This window comes from Arvicanthis niloticus, chromosome 24 (genome assembly GCF_011762505.2).
Source record: "Arvicanthis niloticus isolate mArvNil1 chromosome 24, mArvNil1.pat.X, whole genome shotgun sequence".
Classification (NCBI taxonomy): domain Eukaryota; kingdom Metazoa; phylum Chordata; class Mammalia; order Rodentia; family Muridae; genus Arvicanthis; species Arvicanthis niloticus.
In genome coordinates, this window is record NC_133432.1 from 21,835,130 (window position 1) to 21,857,848 (window position 22,719).

The window sequence follows — 22,719 nt, forward strand, 5'->3', positions numbered from 1 at the left end:
TTAAAAGGCAGGGCAAGTTACAGACAGACAACTCTAGCCTCCCTGAGCTCGCGCATGCCCGGTAGAAGACTGGGGTCGCTCACCTTAAGCTGTTGAGGCTCAGGCTACTGCTGTTGTAGGCGGACAGTGGCTGCGAGAGGCTCTGGGAGGAGGGATGAGACTGTACAGGCGGAAGGGTCTGCTGGAGCAGATGGCTGGGGGACTGCGGCCGGGGTGGCCGCTGCACCTGAGGCAGCGGGGCAGGCTGCAGCTGGGCTTCTGGGGGTCCTTGGGCTGGCTGTGTACTTGGAGGAGGGAACTGGGGCGGAGCTTCGGTGCGCGGTACCAAGTCCGGGTCTGGAGATGGAATGTGGAGCTGAGGCTCGGCCTGGGGCTGGGATGGGAGCTGGGGGAGCTGAGGATGTGGGTCTTTGAGCAGCACGGGTTCAAAGACGGGCTCTTTACAACAGTCCTGGCTCTTCTCCTGGCTTCTCTCTAGACCCGAGATCTTGGGGACAATTGGTCCCGCATCTTGGTTGTGTTCAGGTAATGCGCCAACACCTAACTCTGGATCTGTATGGGAGAGAGAAGAGACAAAAACAGGAAATGTGTGAAAGAAAGCAAGGGACACAGAAGACAAACAAACTGTATAAAGGATGGGCTACTCCCAACAATACTGCATCTGCTACCCAGCACCCTGATTCTCACAATTTAGGGAATAGACACCATTAGGAGCTTCAACAGCGCTCTCTTCTGAACTCTGAAGGTACTGAGCCTGAATGGGGTGCACATACATACATGTAGGGAAAAAATGGGAAATAAAAAAATCTATAAAAATGAAAAATACCCTAAGACATAAATAGATAAATACTATAAAAATGAGAAATACCCTAAGACATAAATAGATAAATACTCTAAAAGAAAGATGCTGTGTGAGTAAGTAGTTTTGCATGTGTCTGGGGGAAAGAAATCAATGGTCATACTGTCTCCGATGAAAGGCTAAGGAAGTGGCTCTTAGAGCCTTGATCTAGAATGCCTCCCGCCTCACAGCCAGGGGTGTAGCTCAACATACAGCACCTGCCTAGGCTGCCCCATCGAAGGGCAGAGAGTGTGCTTAGAGTGCATGAAGTCCCATTCCCAGTACCACTCAACAAACCAAACAGCCAAAAACTGAGGGGGGGGGGGGAATAGTAGCACGTTCTAGTCATCAGGCCATTTGATAACTAAGTTCTGTGGCTGTAACTACGTCACCACCGACAGCCTGTCTTACAGGCTAGCTACACTAGGGTATGACTCTACAATACACTTGGCTTTCACGTACAAGGCCCTGGGGGTCTGTCCCAAGCAGAAACCAAGAGATCCAAAAGACAAAAAAAAAAAAAAAAAAGAAAACAGGGATCCCTTTTGCAATAACAAATATCATGTAATACTTGGGGATTTTCTTGTTAGAGAAAATTATAGGGCCTGTAGATTTTCAGCAATGTAGCCTGAATTTTTTTTCAAAGCGCTTATTATGCAAAAAAAAAAAAAACTTTAAATAAAACAAAATGAGACAGAGAGAGGGTGGGGAGGGGTCAAGTCTGTTCAAAAGCAGTTCTCGTTAGAGGATGCCAACTCCTAGAAGAGCTTTACAAGTATGGAGAAGTGCCACTTGCCTGTGACATTAACTGGAGGGCATCATAAGCTCCTTTAAAATGGATTTTGTATTTATTTATGTGTACGCACATGTGTCTGTGTGAGCACAGGTGTCTAGAGAACCCAGAAGAGGGTTGTTAAATCTCCTCAAGCTGGACTAAGAAGCTGTTCTGGGCTTTCGGAAGTTGGGTGCTTGGGAACTGAACTCTGGTCCGATGCATGAGTGGTTCAGGCTCTTAGCCACCGAGCCGCCATCTTTGGATGGCCGCTGTTGGCGGTTTAATCTATCAGGTTTATGACGAAGACAAGAGGAGCAGTCCTGTACTCGGCCTCAATTAGCTTTCTAAGCTGGGCTGCACATTATTTGGCCAGAGTCCACCTCTGTTTTGCATGGTTTTACTTACACAGAGTTTCCAGAAACTGCATCACTGTGTTTTGTTGCTCTCCCCCAGCCTCCACCAGTTTTGAGATAACACCATGTTTTACATGGTTTTTGTTTGCTTGTTGATTATTTTTCTTAATATCATATCTCTTTATAGCCTTTGCTGGTCTCAAACTCAGTCACTGCCCTGCCTCAGGCTCCTAAGTGCTACGATACAGGCATTGTTTGACTTTAGTTTTACAGTTAGAATTTCACCAGGAGCTGTTCAGTGCTTGAAGTAAATGGTAATTAAAAATGGGAAGGCTGATCACAGTATCTATGATGTTCACCTTGATTGCCAAGTCCACAGGATTTAAAACCACCCCAGGAAAGAAGCCTCTTGGCATGTCTGGGAGGGGGGTTTCTAGATTAGGTGAAAGAGGATCCTTCAGAGCTGTCCAGTATGCTGTGATTCCAGGCTGAATAGAAGGGGGAGGTGGCCTGAGTACAAGCATCATCTGGTTCTCTACTATAGATGCTGTGTGACCATCGGTCCTACATTCAATCCCACCACCATGCTCCCCCCAACACACACACACACACACACACACACACACACACACACACACCTTGATTGACTGTATCCTTGAACCGTGAACCAAAATAAACTTTCCTTTCTTAAGTTGCTTTACTTGGGTACTTTACCACAGCAATAAAAAGGAACCAATAACAGAATAATGGTTAAGAGTTTGGGGCCTCGCTGGAAGTGGTTGTACATGCTCTTAATTCCTGGTCTATAGAACGAGTTGTAGGACAGTCGGAGCTACATAGAGATACCCTGGGCTCAAAACAAAAACTAAACTAAACTAAACAAACAAAATAAAACAAACAAACAAAAACAATTTGAGGTCAGCCAGTGCTACAGAGAGGAAACAAAAGCCAAATGAAAATAACCCCAAACAAAGCCCACCAAAACCGAGAAAAGATTGCATTTGTCATGGTCTGCAGTTACATAATCATCTAGTTCACTGGTCTCAACCTTCCTAACGCTGTGACCCTTTAATACAGTTCCTCATGTTGTGGTGACCCCCAAACATAACATTATTTTCATTGCTCCTTCATAACTATAATTTTGCTATTGTTATGAATCACAATGTAAATACGTTCTCTGATGGTCTTAGGCAACCCCTATCAGAGTCTTCTGACCCTCCCCCCAAAAGGTTCACTAACCACATGTTAAGAAAATGCTGATCTAATAGCCCCTTTTAAAAACTTCCTTTAATGTAAGAGGGCAAAACTCACTGCACATGTGGAAGTCAGGGAACAACTTCCAGGAGTTGGTTCTCCAGAGGCCCACAAGATTCCACCATGTGGCCCTTAGGCATGAAACTCAGACCATCAAGCTCAGGTAGCAAGCCCCTATATCCACTGAGCTATCCTGCTAGCCTATATATAACCATTTCATTATCTTCACTACAAGTAAACATTTCTATGCTTCTAAGTCTATTAGGCCATTATAAAAAAAAATGACTTCTTGCTAATTTCTCCTTTGCTTTACAATATGGTTTATATGCTTTAAAATTACATGGAAGTGTGGTATAGACTATCATGATATGAAATATTGAGGGTTAGGGGGGCAGGGTGTTTTCGAGATGGGTTTCTCTATATAGCCCTGGCTGTCCTGGAACTTACTCTGTAGACCAGGCTTGCGTCGAACTCAGAGATCTGCCTGCCTCTGCCTCCCGAGTTCTGGGATTAAAGGTGTGCGCCACCACTGCCTGGCACAAAATCGTTATTATAGCATATAATATTAATGTGTGTGTGTGTGTGTGTGTGTCTGTGTGTGTGTGTGTATATATAGTTTCATGGGGCATACCATGGTGATTCTACGTGCTGTCAAGTAGACAAGAAAGAGTAACCATCACAGATGGTCGCCATTAAACTGGTGACTGACAGGTCTCTTGGTGGCAGATCACTGATGTTGAAGCATTGAGAGACTACAGCATGTCTCCAAGTCCAGTAACTTATACTCAAACACAGTAACTACTACCTACATGTGTTCTGTGAAACGCAGTAAGTCCCATGAGTGCTTTCCACAATGTATACCACTCAGTGAGCGCTCAGCATTTTTGTAATAACTGCAGGGACATGGCAGAGCCAGATGTGGTAGCGCACATCTGTGATCCCAACACTTGCAAGGCAGAGGCAGGAGGATCAGGAGTTCAGAGCCAGCCTTGGCTACATAGGGAGTCTGAGGCCAGCCTCAGTGACATGAGACCCTCTCTCAAAATCAAACAGAAACCAAAATTACATTAAGGAAAATAAAACACATTGCCAGTTGGATCTCAGCGCTGAAAAACTACCCATGTAAACATATACATAGATGAGCAAACTGATGGAACTATATAGCAAAATACGGCTCTGAGCCTATGATATTTTTTTCTTAACTTCTTCATGTTTCTATCATGAAACTATATTACTAGGCAAGAAACAAAGGAAGAGAGTGTTATCTTTTAAAATGAGTTCCTCTACCCTCAAAGAATCCACTGCCCCAAGTCTTTTAGAATTGTCACCTAACAAATGGATTTTTTTTTTTTTAAAAAGGCTACGAAGATCCAGAATAATTATACCTGTTTCACACTTCCCCCAACCTGACCCTCACACTGGTAAAGCGTCAGAGTTTGTGCCCAGTGCTCCCAGATGCCTCAGCAAAAGACATGCCAGTCACCAGTTTGACAGTGGCCATCTGTGATGGTGAACCTCTCTTGTCAACTTTACAGTATGTAGAATCACCATGGAAACACATCTCTGGGGGTATCCATAGTGGGGTTTCTATGTAAGTTAAAGTGAGGCAGGAGTAACAGCCCTGGCTATCCACAGGCTGGGGTCCTACACTGCAGAAAAAAAAGAAAGCAAGCTGAGTGTGAGCGTTCATTTCTCTGTCCTTCCTAACTATGGATGTCAGAAGACAAAACACCTTTTGTCCCTGACGCCATGCCTTCCCCACCATGATATGCTGTCTTCCTTCCTTACGCTGTTTCTGTCATGTATTTGGTTCCCAGCATGAACAGTAAACGATACTCTGTATGACAAGGTTCCTCTACAGAGCGAAGAGCCTTTCATGGTCACCCTTGACTGCTAAACATTTCCTGTCCTTTGTAGGGTCTAGAAAATCAGAACTATGAGGGCCAGTGAGATACTCAGTGGGCAAAGGCACTAGGCCTGATGATCTGTATGTGATCCCTCAAACCCATATGGTAAAACAACTCCAGCAAATTGCCATCTGACTTCTGCACGGGTGCTTGGACACATGCACATGCACAAAATTTATTCTTTTGAAGAATGAGAGAGAGAGAGAGAAAGAGAGAGAGAGAGAGAGAGAGAGAGAGAGAGAGAGAGAGAGAGGCTGATGAAGGGCCAGGTAATGGAATATCAAAATTAGGATAAACGAAATGGCCTGGTATCAATAGTGTTTAAGAACTCCCAAATCCCAACTTGACATACAATCCTCAAGCTTGTTGGTATATACCAGGAAAAAAACAGGCAGTGTTGAGTGACGTCATATGCCCAACACGGTGTGAGGGCACTAGGAACATGCTGCCTAAGCATACTTGGCTCAATGCAGACTTCAGAGACTGCCAACCCACTTGCAAGTCCCCCCTTTAAAAGGGCACACCACACACACACACACACACACACACACACACACACACACACACCTGCCTCTCCTGTCCTGTTCCCACCTCCCCTGCTGGGATCGCAAGTGTGTGCTCACTGCATTCAGTGTTTGCCATATCGTTCTGGGACTGTGAACTCAGGTCACCCACTCACACAGCAGGCACTTTATCAATGGAGCCAGTGCTCACAGCAGGTCTTAGCTGAGTGCCCAGAGCCGTCTCCTGTTGTGTGGTACAGAAAGAAGCTACGCCTTCAAAAAACTATGAAAGCAAAGTGTTCTCTTGGTGTCACACTCCTGTCCTGTCCCCAGGGCTTCCCTGTGAGAACTGGGCTTCTCCTCTGGAGATAAGTTCCTTCTTTTGGCAAGTGCATCCTGTATATACTCCCAGGGGCCAGTGATAAAACTGCTCCCCAATCTGTTCATACTACCTGCTATGGCCCACATGGGGACTGACAGCAGCTAAGCCACTGCAATCTGTCTGAGTGGTTTATATATGAATACCACTGACACTCCTCGGATGAATCATAAGCTGTTGTATCTGTGATGAAAACGGAACTAAGCCTTGGAATAGTCTGTTAAAGAAAGAGTAGGGAAGAAGGATTGTTCACTGCTTTTTTTTTTTCCCCTGCAGTTCCTTTTGAATCCCATGATTCCCTGGTATACCTTACAACCTCAACATTCCAACGTGGTCAGGTAAACACCATGTGGGAGTTTGCTAAGATGGCAAGGTCAGGAGTCTAACCTTTATACTTGTGTGACACTGAGTCTAGTGACTCTTTTCGTCTTTATCTTTGACACAGACTATCATATGCAGCCAACGAAGACCTTGAACTTCAGATGTCCTACTACCAGTATTCCCTTTGTTACATTACAGGGATGCACCACAATGCCTGGTTGATGCGGTGCTGGGGATCAAACATCGTACTTCATGGGTGCCAGGCAAACACTCTTCCAACAGAGGCATGTCCCCAGCCCTATGTGTCATTTTTAAAAAGACAAGCCTGTTAATTGTTAAACTGACTTTTGGCATGTGTAAAAATGTGTGCTTTATGTACATGTACACATGGGTTATGTATGCCTGTACATGGGGGCCGGGGGATATGGGATATCCTGTTCTATCACTCTCTGCCTTATTTCTTTGAGACAGGGTCTCTTCCTTTTCCTGTTGTCAACAGCAGAAGGCTGTCTGCTCAGCCAGGCTGCCGCGTTCTGCAGCCAGCTGTGACTTATGTCCCATCCCCTGCCAGCTCACTTCTAGTTGGACCATCCTCACCCTAAAGACCCTGTTATGTCACCAATCTTTTTCACCAGCCAAATTCTCCAGTGATGATGCTTCTTTTTTTTTTTTTTTTTTTAAGTATAGAATAGAGTTTATTCAGGGCATGGGGAAGGGAGTTGAGAGGGAAGTAGAAACAGAAACAGAGAGACAGAGAGAGAGAGAGAGAGAGAAGAGAAGAGAAGAGAAGAGAAGAGAAGAGAAGAGAAGAGAAGAGAAGTAGAGGCCAGCCTTGAGCATGGGGAGAGAGGGGGAACAGAGAGGACAGAGTGGGAGCAAGAAGGCAAGAGAGCCAGTGATGCTTCCTGTCAACAAATTACGTGGGGCCTTTCTAGGCAGCTGCCATGTTGCGAAGCCATGCCCCACCCCTCACTGGATCATATTAATCATGTGTGTGTTCTCTGTCTAAACTACAACCCAGCATTTGAAAGAATGTTTAAATTTGGGGACAAGTTTTTGCTAAGTTGCCCAATGTGGCCTTGAACTCACCCTGCAGCCAGGGCAAGCCCTCAATGTGCCATTCCCCTACCTCAGCCTCTGAAATAGCTGGGATTTCAGGCCTGAGTCAACACATTTGATTCAGCCGCTCACTGAAAGCTAACCACCATCAACAGGCCCTCTACTGACCCGCTATGCCTGCAGCCCACACCTGCTGCTAGTGGGGCTTAGGCGCTAATTTAAAAAAATAATAATATTTATTTATTTATTTTATGTGACTGCATTGTAGCTGTCTTCAGACACACCAGAAGAGGGCATCAGATGGCATTACAGGTGGTTGTAAGCCACCATATGGTTGCTGGGAATTGAACTTGGGATCACTGGAAGAGCAGCCAGTGCTCTTAACTGCTGAGCCATCTCTCCAGCCCCCTTAGACACGAATTTTTAAACTAACACAGAACCCATTATTTTAGATAACAATGTATTACATTTTTCCCCAAAATATAAACACATGAATGCATATTTAGATAATAATACAACTTACTGCTGTTGAAATTTTAATACAACTTTAGTGTTTTCACGGCTTATTTTTATTTATGTATAGGTGTAGGTATACTGGCACGTATGTGTGGATACCCACAGAGGCCAGAAGAGGGCGTCAGATCCCTTGGAGTTGGCGCGCCAGGTGGTTTTGAGCTGCCTGACCACAGGTGCTAGGAACTGAACTCAAGTCCTCTTAAGAGTGTTCTTAAGAGCAGAACTGTCTCTGCAGCTCCTCAACTTCAGGTTTTTGAAGAAGGGTCTCTTTAAATCATACACTTCCTCCAGTTCTGAACACAGTGCCACACATAGCCTGAATGCCTGATTTCTTTAACAACATAATAATCAATTTACAAAAAAAATCTAAGCAAGCTTCTTTATAAGAGCAATTCTAAAAGGAAAAAAAAAATCACCATAATGAGAAAAACACTCAATAAACAATTACACATTAAGCCAGAAAAATTATGCCTCTTTGGAGTCGTTTCTGTAATTGGACAGTATACTGCAATAAAATAATAGCATATAATACAAGCCAATGGGAAATAATTAGATGTCATTTTGATGTTTAAGGATCCATTTTCCATATATAATAAAACTAATGTTCTGGTTTGAATCATAAAGGATTCTAATAGCTTGGTTATTTTTGTATTACAAGAAAAAAAAGTAGGGCAATCAAAAGCATGGGGCTTTTTAATAACCAGGGATGGGCGGGGTCTGGCGGCATCTGTCTGGTGTGCATGCATGTGGACTCCAACACAGTCTACAGACTTCATGAACACAAATACAGAGGAAGAAAAGTAAATAAGAAAACATAAATGGTGTCACACCAGGGAAAAGCAATATAGAAGTGGTCACAGGGTTTCTTATGCCTGGGTACTTTATTTTCTTCTTAGCCATTTATTGTATACACGGATGAATGGTGCATGTATATGTATGAGGACATGTGGGTATGGGAACATGTGCATGTGTGTGGAGAAATGGGGGGTCCTGGGTAGTTCTTATTTTTTCAAAGATTTACTTATAGCCAGACATGGTGGCTCCTGCCTTTGCTCACAACACAGGTGGATGTGAATTCAAGGCCAGCCTGGTCTACATAGAGAATTATAGGCTAGCCTGACTATACAGGGTGGCCCTATCTCAAATATGTTTTTTAAATTTATTTTTACTTGTGTATATGGAGTGGTGATGGAGATATGTACATGTGTGTGGGTTCCTAGAGGCCAAAGGAGGGTGTTAGATCCCCTGGAGCTGGAGTTAACAGGCAGTTTCAATCGAGCCACTGAATCTAGGTGGCTCTGTGGGGAGAGGCACTTTCGGGTAAACCTGGAGACCTGGGTTTGTTCCTTCCAGCCCAGTGGTGAAAGGAAATGACAGACTTCTATGCAAGCTATGTCTTAACATCCATACAAATAAGCTTGCCCACTTTCCTCCCCAAAGTAAATGAATGATGTGATCATGGATGTTTGTGACCACCCTAGTGCAGGGAGCACGGAGACAGGCAGACCACCGGGGTCTCTAGCTCAGGCTTGCCAATCACTGAGCATCTGGTTAAGTGAAAGATGCTGTGCGCAGAGACATAGTGGCTGGGCGTTGTGGCACGAACCTTTAATCCCAGCACTCAGTTTTAGGAAAGGCAGGCATATCTCTGTGAGGTTTTTTAGGCTAGCCAGGACTACAAAATGAGACCCTATCTTAAAAACAATAAAGATAATGTGAACAATGGTCAAGAAAGATACCAGAAGTTGGTGTGTGACCTCTACTTATGTCCATGTAAATAATAGACACACACACACACACACACACACACACACACACACACACACACACACACAGAGTGTGTTATAGTGAGAAAACAAATCTTAAGCATACACAAGGCCTTACAGTTCAACCCCCAGAACTGAAAAAGCATATAAATAAATAACCAGTATGGTGGTTTGAGTAGTAATGGCCTCCCAGAGACGAATGTGTTTAAATGCTTGGCCCATAGGGAGGGGCACTGTTAGGAGGTGTGGCCTTATTGAAGCAGGTGTCACTGCAGGGATGGGCTTTGAGGTTTCCTATGCTCAAGCTCCGCTCAGTGTGGCACATAGTCTCCTGCTGCCTTTGGATCAAGATGTAGGACTCTCAGCTCCTCTCCAGCACCACGTCTGCCTGCATTCTGCAATGTGTCTCTACCATGACAATAATGGACTAAACCCCTGAAACTATAAGCCAGCCCCAATTAAATGTTGGGTTTTTTTTTTTTTTTTTCCATAAGAGTTGCTATGGTCATGGCATCCCTTCACGGCAATGAAACCCTAACAAAGACAAGCAGATAATAGTAATGGACAAGAGATTATATACAGAAGGCCTCAACAAGGACAAAACCAGTATACTTCATTTTATGGGAAGAAAACAGAGTTTGGTCCAAACACAATAAAAAGTTCTAGCATAGGAGCCTGTGGTATACATGGCTCATGGGTAAAGGTGTTTGCTGCTAAGCTTGATGACTTGAATTTCATCCCTAGGACCCACATGATGAGAGCACAAAACCCATGTTAGCAAACTGACCTTTGACCTCCACATATGTATGCAATAACCCCCATAAAAAATAAATTTAATTAAAAAAAAAAACTCCAGCGTATCAAAAGAGACTTGGAACTCATTCTAGAAAGCATACTATGTGACTGTATATGTGTCTGTCAGCATGTATGCTACAAGCGTTTGGATATCTGCAGAGGCCAGTCTCCTGGAGTTGGAATTACAGGTAGTGTGACTCACTCAACATGGGTACTGGGAACTGAGCTTGGGTCTGAGAAGCCATCTCCTCAGCACCTAGGGCTCCCTGTCTGGCCAGCCTGCCCTAATCGGTGAGTTCCAAGCCTGTAAGAGACCCTGTCTCAAAGAGTAGATGCTTTCTGAACACCACCACCATGGCTTCCCTCTAACCTCTGCTGGAATGAACACATGTGTTCACCCACACCTATGTATACCAAACACACACACCCTCTTTCTTAGTGCCTTAACAAACAACATATACATGCCTATTAAATTACCACCCCCTCCCTTTAAAAGACCTATGTAACCTAGGTCAGCCTCCAACTTTCTATGTAACTGAGAATGGTCTTGAGCTTCTGATCTTCCCGTCTCCACTTCCTGGGAGCTGGGATTACAGGCTTGCACCACCTTGTCTGGTTCACGCAGTTTTGAGATGAAACTCAGTATTCCGTGCATGCTAGCAAACTCTACCAGCCAAGCTACATGCTTAATCTGTCAGTGATGAAATGTCTTGTCCCAAACAGCAAGCCCTCCACGCCCATGGTTTGCACTGCATCTCTTCACACAGAATGCCCGTGTATCAGAAGCACCCACAAATCAGGGTGAATTCATGATAGGCAGAGTCTGAGGTTACAGACTCAAAGGAATGGATCGATGTATGGGACAACCTCTGATGCGCTGCAAAAGACACCCCACATTGCCCTCCTCAACACGGTGATTAGCATGCCGAACTGGGGTGACCTAATGCTCCTGACTCACTTGTTTCACAAAATGCAGCAGGTATATTGTAAGTTGGATGCTTAGACAAATGACGTGTTATAGAATTCGGTCCTCCAAGGAAAAGAGATGGCATCTGTACCACATCAGTTGTGCCTGCCCAAGTGTCAATCAGGATCTGGCAGGTTGAAGGCTGACATTCCCTCTGGCAGAGTCACACTTTAATGTGCCACCGGGGTCCCTTAGGAGGAGTGTGTGATGTTATTTACAAAATTTACAGGTGTGTGTGGTGGCTCACACCTTTAGTCCCAGTACTTAGGAGGAAGAGGCAGGTAGATCTCTGTGAGTTCAGCTAGCCTGATTTACGAAGTAAATTCCAGGGCAGCCAGGGCTATTATAAAGAGAAACCCTGTCTTAAAAAGCAAAAGCAAGCAAACAAAATACAACCCCCCCTTTAAAAAAAAAAACACAAAATTTACAAAACACACACACACTAGGAGCCTTCAACAGAGGACTGTCAATTCCCAATACCCCCAAAGATTTAATTTGCATATTAAAATGTTTATTGCTAATTGCCTACAACCTAATAATGAACCTATACTGTATTTCACTGTTAATTAAAACATCAATAAAATAAGCAAGGACTCTTCTCCATGTCAAGGTGAACTCTAGTTTCAGGGCTTTGAGACACATCTCTCCCTTTCCCAGTGACTTCCTGTGCTCCCGATGCTGCTGAAGGTATACAGGGCAGACCTGTGTGAAGGTGCATTCTGGGAACAGAACCCAGGGTGACTTCCTGCATTCTATCTAGGTAAGCACGTTATCCACTGAGCCAATGCCTCAGACTCAAATTTTTCTAACATCACAGAGCCTGGGATGGGAAATCCCTCTTGACCTGATTCCAGTTCCCATAGAATTAACACTTGACTCATTTACATGTAACAGTTAAGTAGCAACAAATACAATGTAGCCATTTGTGACATTCAGTTTTATAGAACTTAACATAATACAGGATTACCTGGGAAGAGTCTCAATGAAGGACTGTCTAGCCTGTGGGCCATATCTGTGAGTGTTGTTTTTAAATTTATGTGTTCTTTTAAATTTGTGTGAGTGTTTGAATATATGCTCTGTGTGTGTGTGTGCGTGTGCGTGTGCGTGTGCGTGTGTGTGCGCAGGCTAGAAAAAGGCATAGAATTTCCTGGAACTGGAGTAGGCATTGTGACCCATACTCAATGTAGGTGTTGGGAATTGAACTTGGGTGCACTGCCAAAACAGCAAGCACTCTTAACCATCGAGCCATTTTTCTAGCCTCCTGTGAGTAGTTTTTTTAACTAGGTCAATTGAGGTGGTAATAACCGTCCTGAATATGACTGGCCACAATTCCCTTGTTTTGTGTCCTGGACTAGATAAGGATAGAGAAGGGGCTGAGCAAAAGAGGTACATACGCATCCCCTTCTCTCTGCTCTAGACTATCAATATACTGTGAATAGCTACTGTAAGTTTATGTTGCCTTGACCTTGCTGAGTTCATGCCCCAGCCTCTCACTGGGAAGATTCTAGGCAGGCATTCTGTTATAGGAAAGGTGGCCATGTTCCATTACCGAACTGGGGATTCTAGGTAAGTGCTCTACCACTGAGCCACGATTTCAGCCCCTCTCTGGGGGATCCTAGGCAGGGGCTCTACCACTGAGCCACGCCCCCAGTCCCTCACTGGAGGATTCTAGGCATGTGATCTACCACTGAGCCACACCCCCAGTCCCTCACTGGGGGATTCTAGGCAGGGGCTCTACCACTGAGCCACGCCCCCAGTCCCTCACTGGAGGATTCTAGGCATGTGATCTACCACTGAGCCACACCCCCAGTCCCTCACTGGGGGAATTCTAGGCAGGGGCTCTACCACTGAGCCACGCCCCCAGCCCCTCCCTGGGGGATTCTAGGCAGGGGCTCTACCACTGAGCCACGCCCCCAGCCCCTCACTGGGGGATTCTAGGCAGGGGCTCTACCACTGTGCTACATTCCCAGACTGTTTACCACTTAGCTTCATCCCAAATTGCAAGCTGTGATCACTAAGATTGTTAAGTACTGCCTGTTTTCTGTCTCCAAGAGTCTGAGAAGTATCCCAGACTAGGATAAGACACCCCCCAGCAGTTGTTATCTCTGTAGACAGGTTCCCTCTTTTACAAAGCCTAGTGCTCAAGAGACAAACCTTTTTATACACTCCTCCGCTGCCTTGGACCATTAAAAGCCTAGGGTGTAAATGTTTATTATTCTTGAATGGTGCGTAAAGTGATTCTACCAAACAGGCAAAGCCGAGTTCTAATTAGCCAACTGATTAGAATTAGTAGGTCTGTGGAGGCTGAATAAGATACAAAATTGGAGAGGCCAGGTGTGTGTTTCTGCTGAATGGCCGTCTCCCTCCCATGCCACACAGTTCCGTCAAGGACAGAAGGTTGACCCTCCATGTCATGTGCACCTCAAGTGTTGGTTAGGAAAGCAGATAACTACAACTGCAATTAGCAATAAAGAATGAAACACTTTGAAAGCCATGGTGCAAAACACACTTCCACACCATGAGTGCTTTGCCTCAGTTCTGACTTGTTTTAAAAATTAGTGCATGCCTGCCAGGTAGGGAATTCAGCTCTATGTCCCGCAACTGAAGTACAGGATCTCTTCAGCAACAGGGTCTTACTCTCTAGAACAGGGGGCCATCAGGGGCAACGGCAATAGCCTGTATTGTTTTGGATTCCGCTGGGGCCTCCCTTACTAAAACACTCATGGGGAGGTAACTCCTTTCTCAGAATAAGTGACTGAGTACTCAGCCATACATGGGACATCTATGTCAAGCGTCACCTCCAAGGCCCAGAGAACACTGTAAAATGTAAAGAACCTAAGACTCAGAGGAAAGGGAGAAGGGATGTGAAACGAGGTCATCTGGGCACGACATGGCTGTTGCACACGTGAACTCACGGGAGCTGTGGTTACCAGCAGAACTGCAGAATTTCAAGCCAGTTACAAATTCCAGCATGGAGCTGGGGAGATCGCCACCTCTAGCTGAGAACTACTGGCCAATGATGGCAGCTGGTTGGTGAGGAAGGGTCACTGTTCACTGGGGGAGTGGCTACTGGTAGGTTGTCCATACCCCAAATATGACTCCACGCCCATGCATATTTGGATAGAAATAATTGGACTTAGTGCATTATTTAAAACAAACAAGCAAACAAACAAACACTACACGAGATTGGGAGGGTGATATGGTTTGGTGGGACCCCAGGAGAGCAGGAGGAAGTAGGGGTAAATATAATCAGGTGAATATAATATATTACATGTGAATATAAATAACATTTTCAAATAATACATTTTTAAAAATTGTATGTGCTGTTTGGTATGCAGTGGATGCCCAGCTGGCACTTGGGAAGCAGACATGGGAAGACTCCAAGTTCAAGGCCAGCCTGAGTTATAAAAATTCCCTTCCAAATCAAAAACAAAAAACAAACATCATAAAACAAGAGGCTATATTTGCAAATTCTGTATGATAATAGTCTAGGTCCCTAACAAATAATCTATTTTAAAATGGGCAAATGGGCTGCTGAGATGGTTTAGTGGATAAGGGTACTTGCTGCCAAGCTTGGTATCTGAGTTCAATTCCCTGAACTTACATGGAGGAAGGTGAGAACGGACTCCCACCAAGCTGTCCTCTGACCTCCACAGCCAAGCTGTGGCATGCATGTCCACAGAAATGTAAAAGAAACTTTAGCAAAAGATTTGAATAGGCACTTCTTCAAAGAGGACATACAAACATCTCGGGAGTAAACGGAAAGATGTTTACCATCCCTAGTCATCAGGGAGACAAAGGATGAGACTGAAAGAAGTAACCACACCCACTGTAATGAGAAACAGACACTGGGAAGAGAACAAGGTGGGGCCCTTCCTCCTACCCACAGGCTGGCAGGCTGGCGTGGCCCTTCAAAAGGCCACATGCTCCTCCCTCTCTTCCCATTCATCCCCCAGTCAATAGTCTACTTTTTAAAAAAGGGCCTTGAGTTGAGTAAGACAGGGTATCAGGTAGCCCATACTGCCTTGGAACTCTAAGCAATCTCCCTACCTTTACCTCCGAAATGCCAGAACCACAGGAGGATCTGAGAAAACTCGGGAATTCAAGTCATTGTTAGCTACATTGGGAGTTCAAAGCCAGCCTAGGTTACATGAGACCCTGTCTCAAAAAAAAAAAAAACAAAAAGCACTGGACCCTTCCCTGGAGGAGCCTACAACTTACTTGAAGAACAACTAAAACAAGGAGCCGGAGAGATGGCTGAGTAGGTATAGCAAGCACTTACTGCACAGCATGAGGACTTGAGTTCAGTTCCCAGCATCCAACATGCCTGGCATGGTGGACTATGCTTGTAATCCCACAGCAGGGGAGGTGGAGCCAGGCAGATCCTTGGTTCTCCCCAGCCAGCCCATGGCCTAATCAATCAGCCTTAGGTGCCAATGAAAGAAAGACCGCCTCAAAAACCAAGTTCCAGTCTGACAAGTTGCCTCATTGGATAACATGCTTGCTGTTCAACCTGATGACCCCCAAGTTTAACCCCCAGATGGCACATTAAGGTGAAAAGACAATTTCTCCCAACATAGTCTATAACATTCATGCACACAGACTCATAAACAACAGTGATGATTAATTACAATGTTAGTAAAAACAGGTGGGTGGCTCCGAAGGACACTGTATGTAGGCTGTCATCCAAGTTGTTCCCTGGCCCCTACACATATACATGGGTGCACAGCACACCCAGGGGTAGGAAACAGGTTTAAATAAACAGAATGGTATAATTCAATGATGAGTGCTCTGATAGAACAGGAGCCCTCCCATCCCCCGCAGGGATCCTGGGCAGAGGCTCTGCTCTGCCCTGGAAAACAAGAACAGGAGAGGAGACACTCCCAGGGGGAAATAATGGAGTCATCCAAGCTGGAAAGGAAGTGAGCCTGCAGGCGTGCCATGAGCTGGAGAGGTGACTCAGCAGTTGCGAGCACTTGCTGCTCCTACGAAGGACCCAGGTTTGGCTCCCAGCACTATGGCCACAAGGTGGCTCATGACCACTTGCAGAATTCCAGTTACTGGGGAACTGGCACCCTCTTCTGGCCTTCAAGGTTACCAGACATGTAGTGCACATACATACATGTTGGTGCTTGTTCATATAAAATAAAAATAAACCTCAACGTCAAAACATCTTACAGGTATGGCAGTCCATGCTCTGGAGGGTGACACAGAAGGATGGCTGTGAGTTTTAGGCTATCCTGGGCTATAAAGCAATTATCAGGCCAGTCTAAGCTACAGAGACCTGTCCCAAAACAATAACAACAGCAACCATCCAAACCTGAGCTGTAGCCATAGCTTTGTAGGCAGACTGTTTGCCTAGCACACAGAGCCCTGGATTCCAAACCCAGCAACCATAAACTGTGGATATTGGCCCACGCCTGCAACCTCAGCATTCAGGTGGTAGAGGCAGGAGATCAGAAGTTCAAAGTCATCCTAAGCTATTTAGTGAGTTCAAGGTCAACCTGGACTACATAAGATACTGTCAAAAATAAAAAAAGAAAAGAAAAAAAAAAAGGGGGGGGGGAACCTAACCAACCAAACAAAAGAAAACAGAAAAATGGATCATTACCTAATCCCTCTTAAAGATGAAATGAATTTCCACACTAAATCAAGAACAGTATGCAATGTTCTGGAACATTCTTCCCTAGCCAGGTTCTTTCCAGATGTACCAAACTATCTTCACAGGGTGAGTTTTCCAAAGGAAAAGAAAGCAAATGGAGATATGGCCACGCTCTGGTGAGGTTTTGACCAACTTGATGTTTCTTTCATTGTGGCTTTGTTTTATAAGGAAACTAGCTCCTGTCTCGGAAGGGGTTCATGGGTCCCTTCCTCAAGTAACAGGTTACAGAGTGACTGGTTCACTCTCTGCTGTCTAAACCCTCCCAGACGCTCCCCTGCTACCACACAGAGCCCCATGACCTGAGCCTACTCCCACCTCACACTTTCTTTCATCCCACACCAGGCGAAGGCAGCAGGAGGCAACGTGTAGGAGTTCCTTGTTTTACAAAAACCAAACACATCTTGGGATAATCCTTTGACAGGATTAAGGGATTAGGTCCTTGTCTTTTTGTTTGTTCATTTATCTCTTTTTGATTTCTTTGTATTATTTCTGGGTGTGTGAGCTCACCACAGCATGTGTGGAGGTCAGGGCACAGTTTGTAGGAGTCAGTTCTCTCCCTCCTCCATGTGAGTTCAGGGATTGAATTCAGGTCACCAGGCTTGGCAAGCAAACGACTTTGCCCACTAAAAATCATCATAGGAGCTCACATCCACCTTGTGAAGAAGGAAAGGGTTGGTTGACACTGTGCCCAGCGCTCTGGGCTGGCTGGCCTTTGAGATGCCTGGAGATTCTCCTGTCTTTGCCTCCCACCCAGCTGAAGCACCGCAGGGATTACAGACAGGTACCACAGCAAAAGGCATCTCAGGATGCAGAACTAGCTTTTTAGTCAATGAGTCATCTCTCCAGCCTGTTTTTGTTGCTGTTACTGCTGCTGCTGCTTCTCGGAGAGTCCAGGGAGGACTCGAACTCAGTGTATAGCTAGGGCTAGCCTTACATGTCTGCCTCTCCTGCATCCACTTCCCAAGCACTTGGCTCATATGTATGCATATGCCAACACGACCAGTTTATTTCTGAAGAACGTCTTCCTTTGTAACCATGGCTGGTCTGGCCCTTGCAATAGTCCTCCTGCCTGTTTCCAGAGCACTAAAATGAAGAGCATGTGCCACCAAGCCCAAACAACTCCTCCAAACCTTTGCACAGAATTTTTCGTTTTTAAATCTCCGAGACTCAAGTTTTACAAGCAGCCCTGTAATGAACAGTGTTGGCTTGCTTCGACAGAAATTTGAAATTTAAATACCCACCTGGGCACAATTACTGTTTGCAGGACCCACAAGCTGGCCCCAGTGGGACTGTCTAATCTGTTCAGAATCAGAAAGGTAATTCTGTGTTCCCTGGAGGTGGGGTGGAAATAACCCTTGTCTCCCTTTACACCCTGCAGAGGTTGTGAGTCAGCCACTGGGGAGGGGCGGGGCGAGGATAGGGCCGGGGATGGGGCCGGGGAGGGGATGGGAGTGGGGGTGGATCATCAATAGGCCTCCTAGAATTCTCCTACTTCAATAGCGCTAACTGAAAGGGAGGACTAGGACAGGAACTTGGCAGAGAGGATGGAAAACAAATGTCTATCTAGTCTTCCTAGGAGCCTGACTTCACGGTGCACCTGAGGAAGAGGACAGGTGGGGACTGGCAGGGAGATGTCATAAAATAAGACGATTCCCTTGTCATCCTCTAAACTCACCTCTGAAAAGAATGTAATACGTAAGCTCCCATGTCAGTGAGCAAGTGCCACCTGGCTGCAGAGGACGCCAACTTACGTGTAACCTTGCTTTATACATGTTTCTGTGTGTATGTATGTGTGTATGTATGTATATGTAACAATAATAATCAAAAAAAAAAAATGGGCTGGCCGGCGGTGGTGGTGCACGCCTTTAATCCCAGCACTTGGGAGGCAGAGGCAGGCGGATTTCTGAGTTCGAGGCCAGCCTGGTCTACAGAGTGAGTTCCAGGACAGCCAAGGCTACACAGAGAAATCCTGTCTCGAAAAACAAAAACAAAAACAAACAAACAAACAAAAGGGCTGGAGAGATGGCTCAGTGGTTAAGAGCACTGACTGCTCTTCCAGAGGTCCTGAGTTCAAGTCCCAGCAACCACATGGTGGCTTCACAACCATCTGTAATGGGGTCTGATGCCCTCTTCTGGTGTGTCCAAAGAGAGCAATGGTGTACTCATATAAATAAATAAATTAATTAAAAAAAAAAAAAAGGAGCAAGTGGAGCAGTGTAGAAGATGACTTACAAGGGACTGGGGAGAGGAGATGAGGGAGGAAGTGATGTCATTACATTTTAATTTAATTTTTTAAAAGCCCTCTAATGTGGAGCTCAGTGGGTAGAGTACTTGCCTTGCAAGTGTGAGTTTGATCCTTGGAGCTCACGCGGTTCCAGGACAGCCAGGGCTACACAGAGAAACCCTGTCTCCAAAAACCAAGGAAAAAAAAAAAAAAAAACAAAAACCCATAGGCATAACTAATTTTAAAAAATTAATGAGTTAGGTACAAAAGAATTCCTCTAAATTATGTCATTAAAGGGTCTTAAGGCCTTATGATTTTTTTTTTTCCATCTCCTCTTGCTCTAAAATTCAAGCACTTAGAATTCTACAAAGTTCCATTTGTGTGGTGGAATTTTTACTTACAGTTGAGTTCCAGGGTTTTTTAGTATGTATCTGCTTCTGCTCCTCTTACTGTTAGTATTGCGAGCCACAGAAATTTAAGAAGGCCCAGGGCAGATGCCACGTTGATAGGAACCACCAACATACGTAAAAGCTAATTATATATGGCATGGTGGAATGCTTAGCAGCAGTCCAGCGTGTACCACACAGCAATTCAGCAATTTATACATGGGGTGTGAGTCAACAATATAACCATTTCTTAAATGTTCCCTCCCCTCCTCCCTTCTTTCTGTGTGTATCAAAATATCCCTTTACCAGTAAACAAGTCTTTCTAATAAACACATCAACGATCTCTTTGTAAAACCTGCTGAAGGCTGAAAGTGTTGAGTAACGGCCTTTACTAAATTCTTTCATTAGCTTTCTGCTACTTTGTTACAATGTGGAGGGTAGGGGAGAAAGGGAAGGAGGAGCTAAGGGCTGGGGAGCCGGCTCAGTCCAAGTGCTTGCCAAGTGCTTGCCGTGCAAATATGTGAACCCGAGTTTGAAGTACTAACACCCATGTTAAGGGAGTTTGGAGGGGTGGTGGGGGTATACAAACATAATCCCAGCAATGGAGACATAGATCAGTACTAGCCCACATGGTAAGCTCCCAGCCAATGAGAGAGCCTGTCTCAAACACAACAAAAACAAAGGACACCCAGGAAACAGCAGCTGTGGTTGTCCTCTGGCTTCCAGGAACAAGTGGATGTCCACAGGCATACACATGGCTGTGCTTGGTGAGGCACACTTACAACCCCAGCATTCCATAGGGGGGTTGGGGGGGGGGGACCAGAAGCAGGAGAAGTGCAGCAAGCGGGAAGCCAGCCTTGGCTACACAACTGAGTTCCAGTCCAGCCTGAGCCACATGGGGTGGGGGTGGGTGCGTTTGTCACAAACATCCTCCAATGGGTAAGTAATTCTAAAGTCACACTCTGCACAAACATTTCTGATACTGACTCCTGTTAAAATATATCCCAGCCACTGTCCCTCCTCCTCCCAGAGACCTTGCTTACGACTAAGTCCATGCTTATTAGATTAGGCTGTTTATCTCCAATGGGGGGGTGGGGGAGATGGGGTTACAGCTGAGCTTTCAGATGATCAGATTCTCTATCATGACCAAATGACATTAAACTGACATTCATTTTAAAATTTGGCCCAACTCTCAACAATTTAAAAATCAGATACAGGAGCCAGGCAAGGAGGTACAGGCGGGTGAGCCCATCTAATTTAGAGGTTGAAACAAGGGATTCCTAAGTCCAAGGCCTGCCTGACTAAAGAGTGAATTTAAGGTTAGTCTAGGTAACTTAGTGAAACCCTGTCTCAAAATAAAAAGAAAGACAGCTGAGAATATACCCCAGTGGTAGAGTACTTACCCAGAATTTTCTAGTGAGAAACTACAGGCATAACCAAGCAGTATAACTGTCTAAAATCCCCCAGTGAGGAGCTGGGGGCGTGGCTCAGTGGTAGAGCCCCTGCCTAGAATCCCCAGTGAGGGGCTGGGGGCGTGGCTCAGTAGAGCCCCTACCTAGAATCCCCAGTGAGGGGCTGGGGGCGTGGCTCAGTTGTAGAGCCCCTGCCTAGAATCTCCCAGTGAGGGGCTGGGGGCGTGGCTCAGTGGTAGAGCCCCTGCCTAGAATCCCCCAGTGAGGGGTTGGGGGCGTGGCTCAGTGGTAGAGCCCCTGCCTAGAATCCCTCAAGGAAGGACCAGTTGTAATGGTACAAAGCTCTAGAGGTTAGATTCCCAGTACCCAAAAGGGGACAGAAATCAGACATATCAATCACTACTGGCAAATTTTCCCAAAGGAGATCAAACTAGATTTGGAACATTCCTGAATGTCATAGCTTTCTTCATGCTGGATAAGTTTGTTAAACAGAAGCTCCTGGGGCATATGCAAAAAGAACAGGCATTTGGTGTGGACGGCCACAGGACAGGGGCTTCGGAGTCACCCTGGATCTCGTTAATACTCACTACATAACTCTCTTTTATGGTTGCCCTTATCGTAATGAACGAAGGGCCTGCCATCTATTTCTACCTGACCCAAGGCATTCTTTTAAACTGGCTGTTGATAGTCTCTGGTGATGGAGTGTTCCGAGCTGATGACATTTCAAATGGGCCTTTAGGGTGCTGACAAAGGACCTTCCCTGTGTTCAGCTGGGACATTCACTTCCAAGATCTACCTCAGAGGACATGAATAAGCCATTCTTAAGAGTCCAATTTAATTTATCAGCCTCTTGAAGGGAAGGTCATTTTTCTGTCTCTGTGGAAGCCTAACCTCCTTGCTCTGGTCCTAAAAAATATCCATACGCCTGTTTTAAGTAGCTGGGATTACAAACTGTGAGGTACAATGCCACACGAAAGAGCCATAATGCCGGGGTTGAGGGAGGAGTCACACCCCGACCTTGCCTCAAATTGTGGCTTCCCATCCTTGGGGAGGAGAAGGGAGAGATGAAGTCATGTGAGACAAATGTGTTTATCCACAGCTGATTCTTTAGCACTCTGTTGGTACCCCCAAAATAAAAAATAAAGGAGAGGGGCAAGGTTCAATTGGTCTTTCTGGACATATCTCTAGTCATAAGGCACTGCTGGTCAAACAAGTGGCAGGTAGAGTGTATGTCTGCAAAATGTCTTATTTGCCATCCTAGGCCTCTGTATAACTGGGCATGTATATGATTAAAGTCAGACACAGCAAGGGAAAGCATATTCGTAGTGAACAAAGGCCTACATGATCCCAGCCTAAATCAATCAAAACAGAAGACCACCTACACATCGCCCTCTTCAGGCCTCTTCAGGAACTGCACCCACAAATAGAGACATATTTTAAAACATTGTTAAAAGAAAGACATAAAATACATGAATACTATTCAGATCTTATAGACTTGGTAACTGGGAGGATTTTCTGGTACTCATGAAGGCAGTCAATGAAAAACATTGAAGTACACAGATAGGGCTGTTGAGGTGACTTAACGTGTAAATGCACTCACTG

At 45.3% G+C, this 22,719-nt stretch overlaps 1 protein-coding gene across 7 annotated transcripts in view; it reads right to left on the reverse strand.

The window, feature by feature from the left end:
• Auts2 (activator of transcription and developmental regulator AUTS2) overlaps positions 1 to 22,719 on the reverse strand; it is a 1,059,321-nt gene that overhangs the window by 36,317 nt on the left and 1,000,285 nt on the right. For all 7 annotated transcript variants that reach the window (XM_076923064.1, XM_076923068.1, XM_076923067.1 and 4 more), the window contains one exon: positions 84 to 552. In XM_076923064.1, the coding sequence (XP_076779179.1) occupies positions 84 to 552 (469 nt within the window). The remainder of the gene's footprint in view (positions 1 to 83; positions 553 to 22,719) is intronic.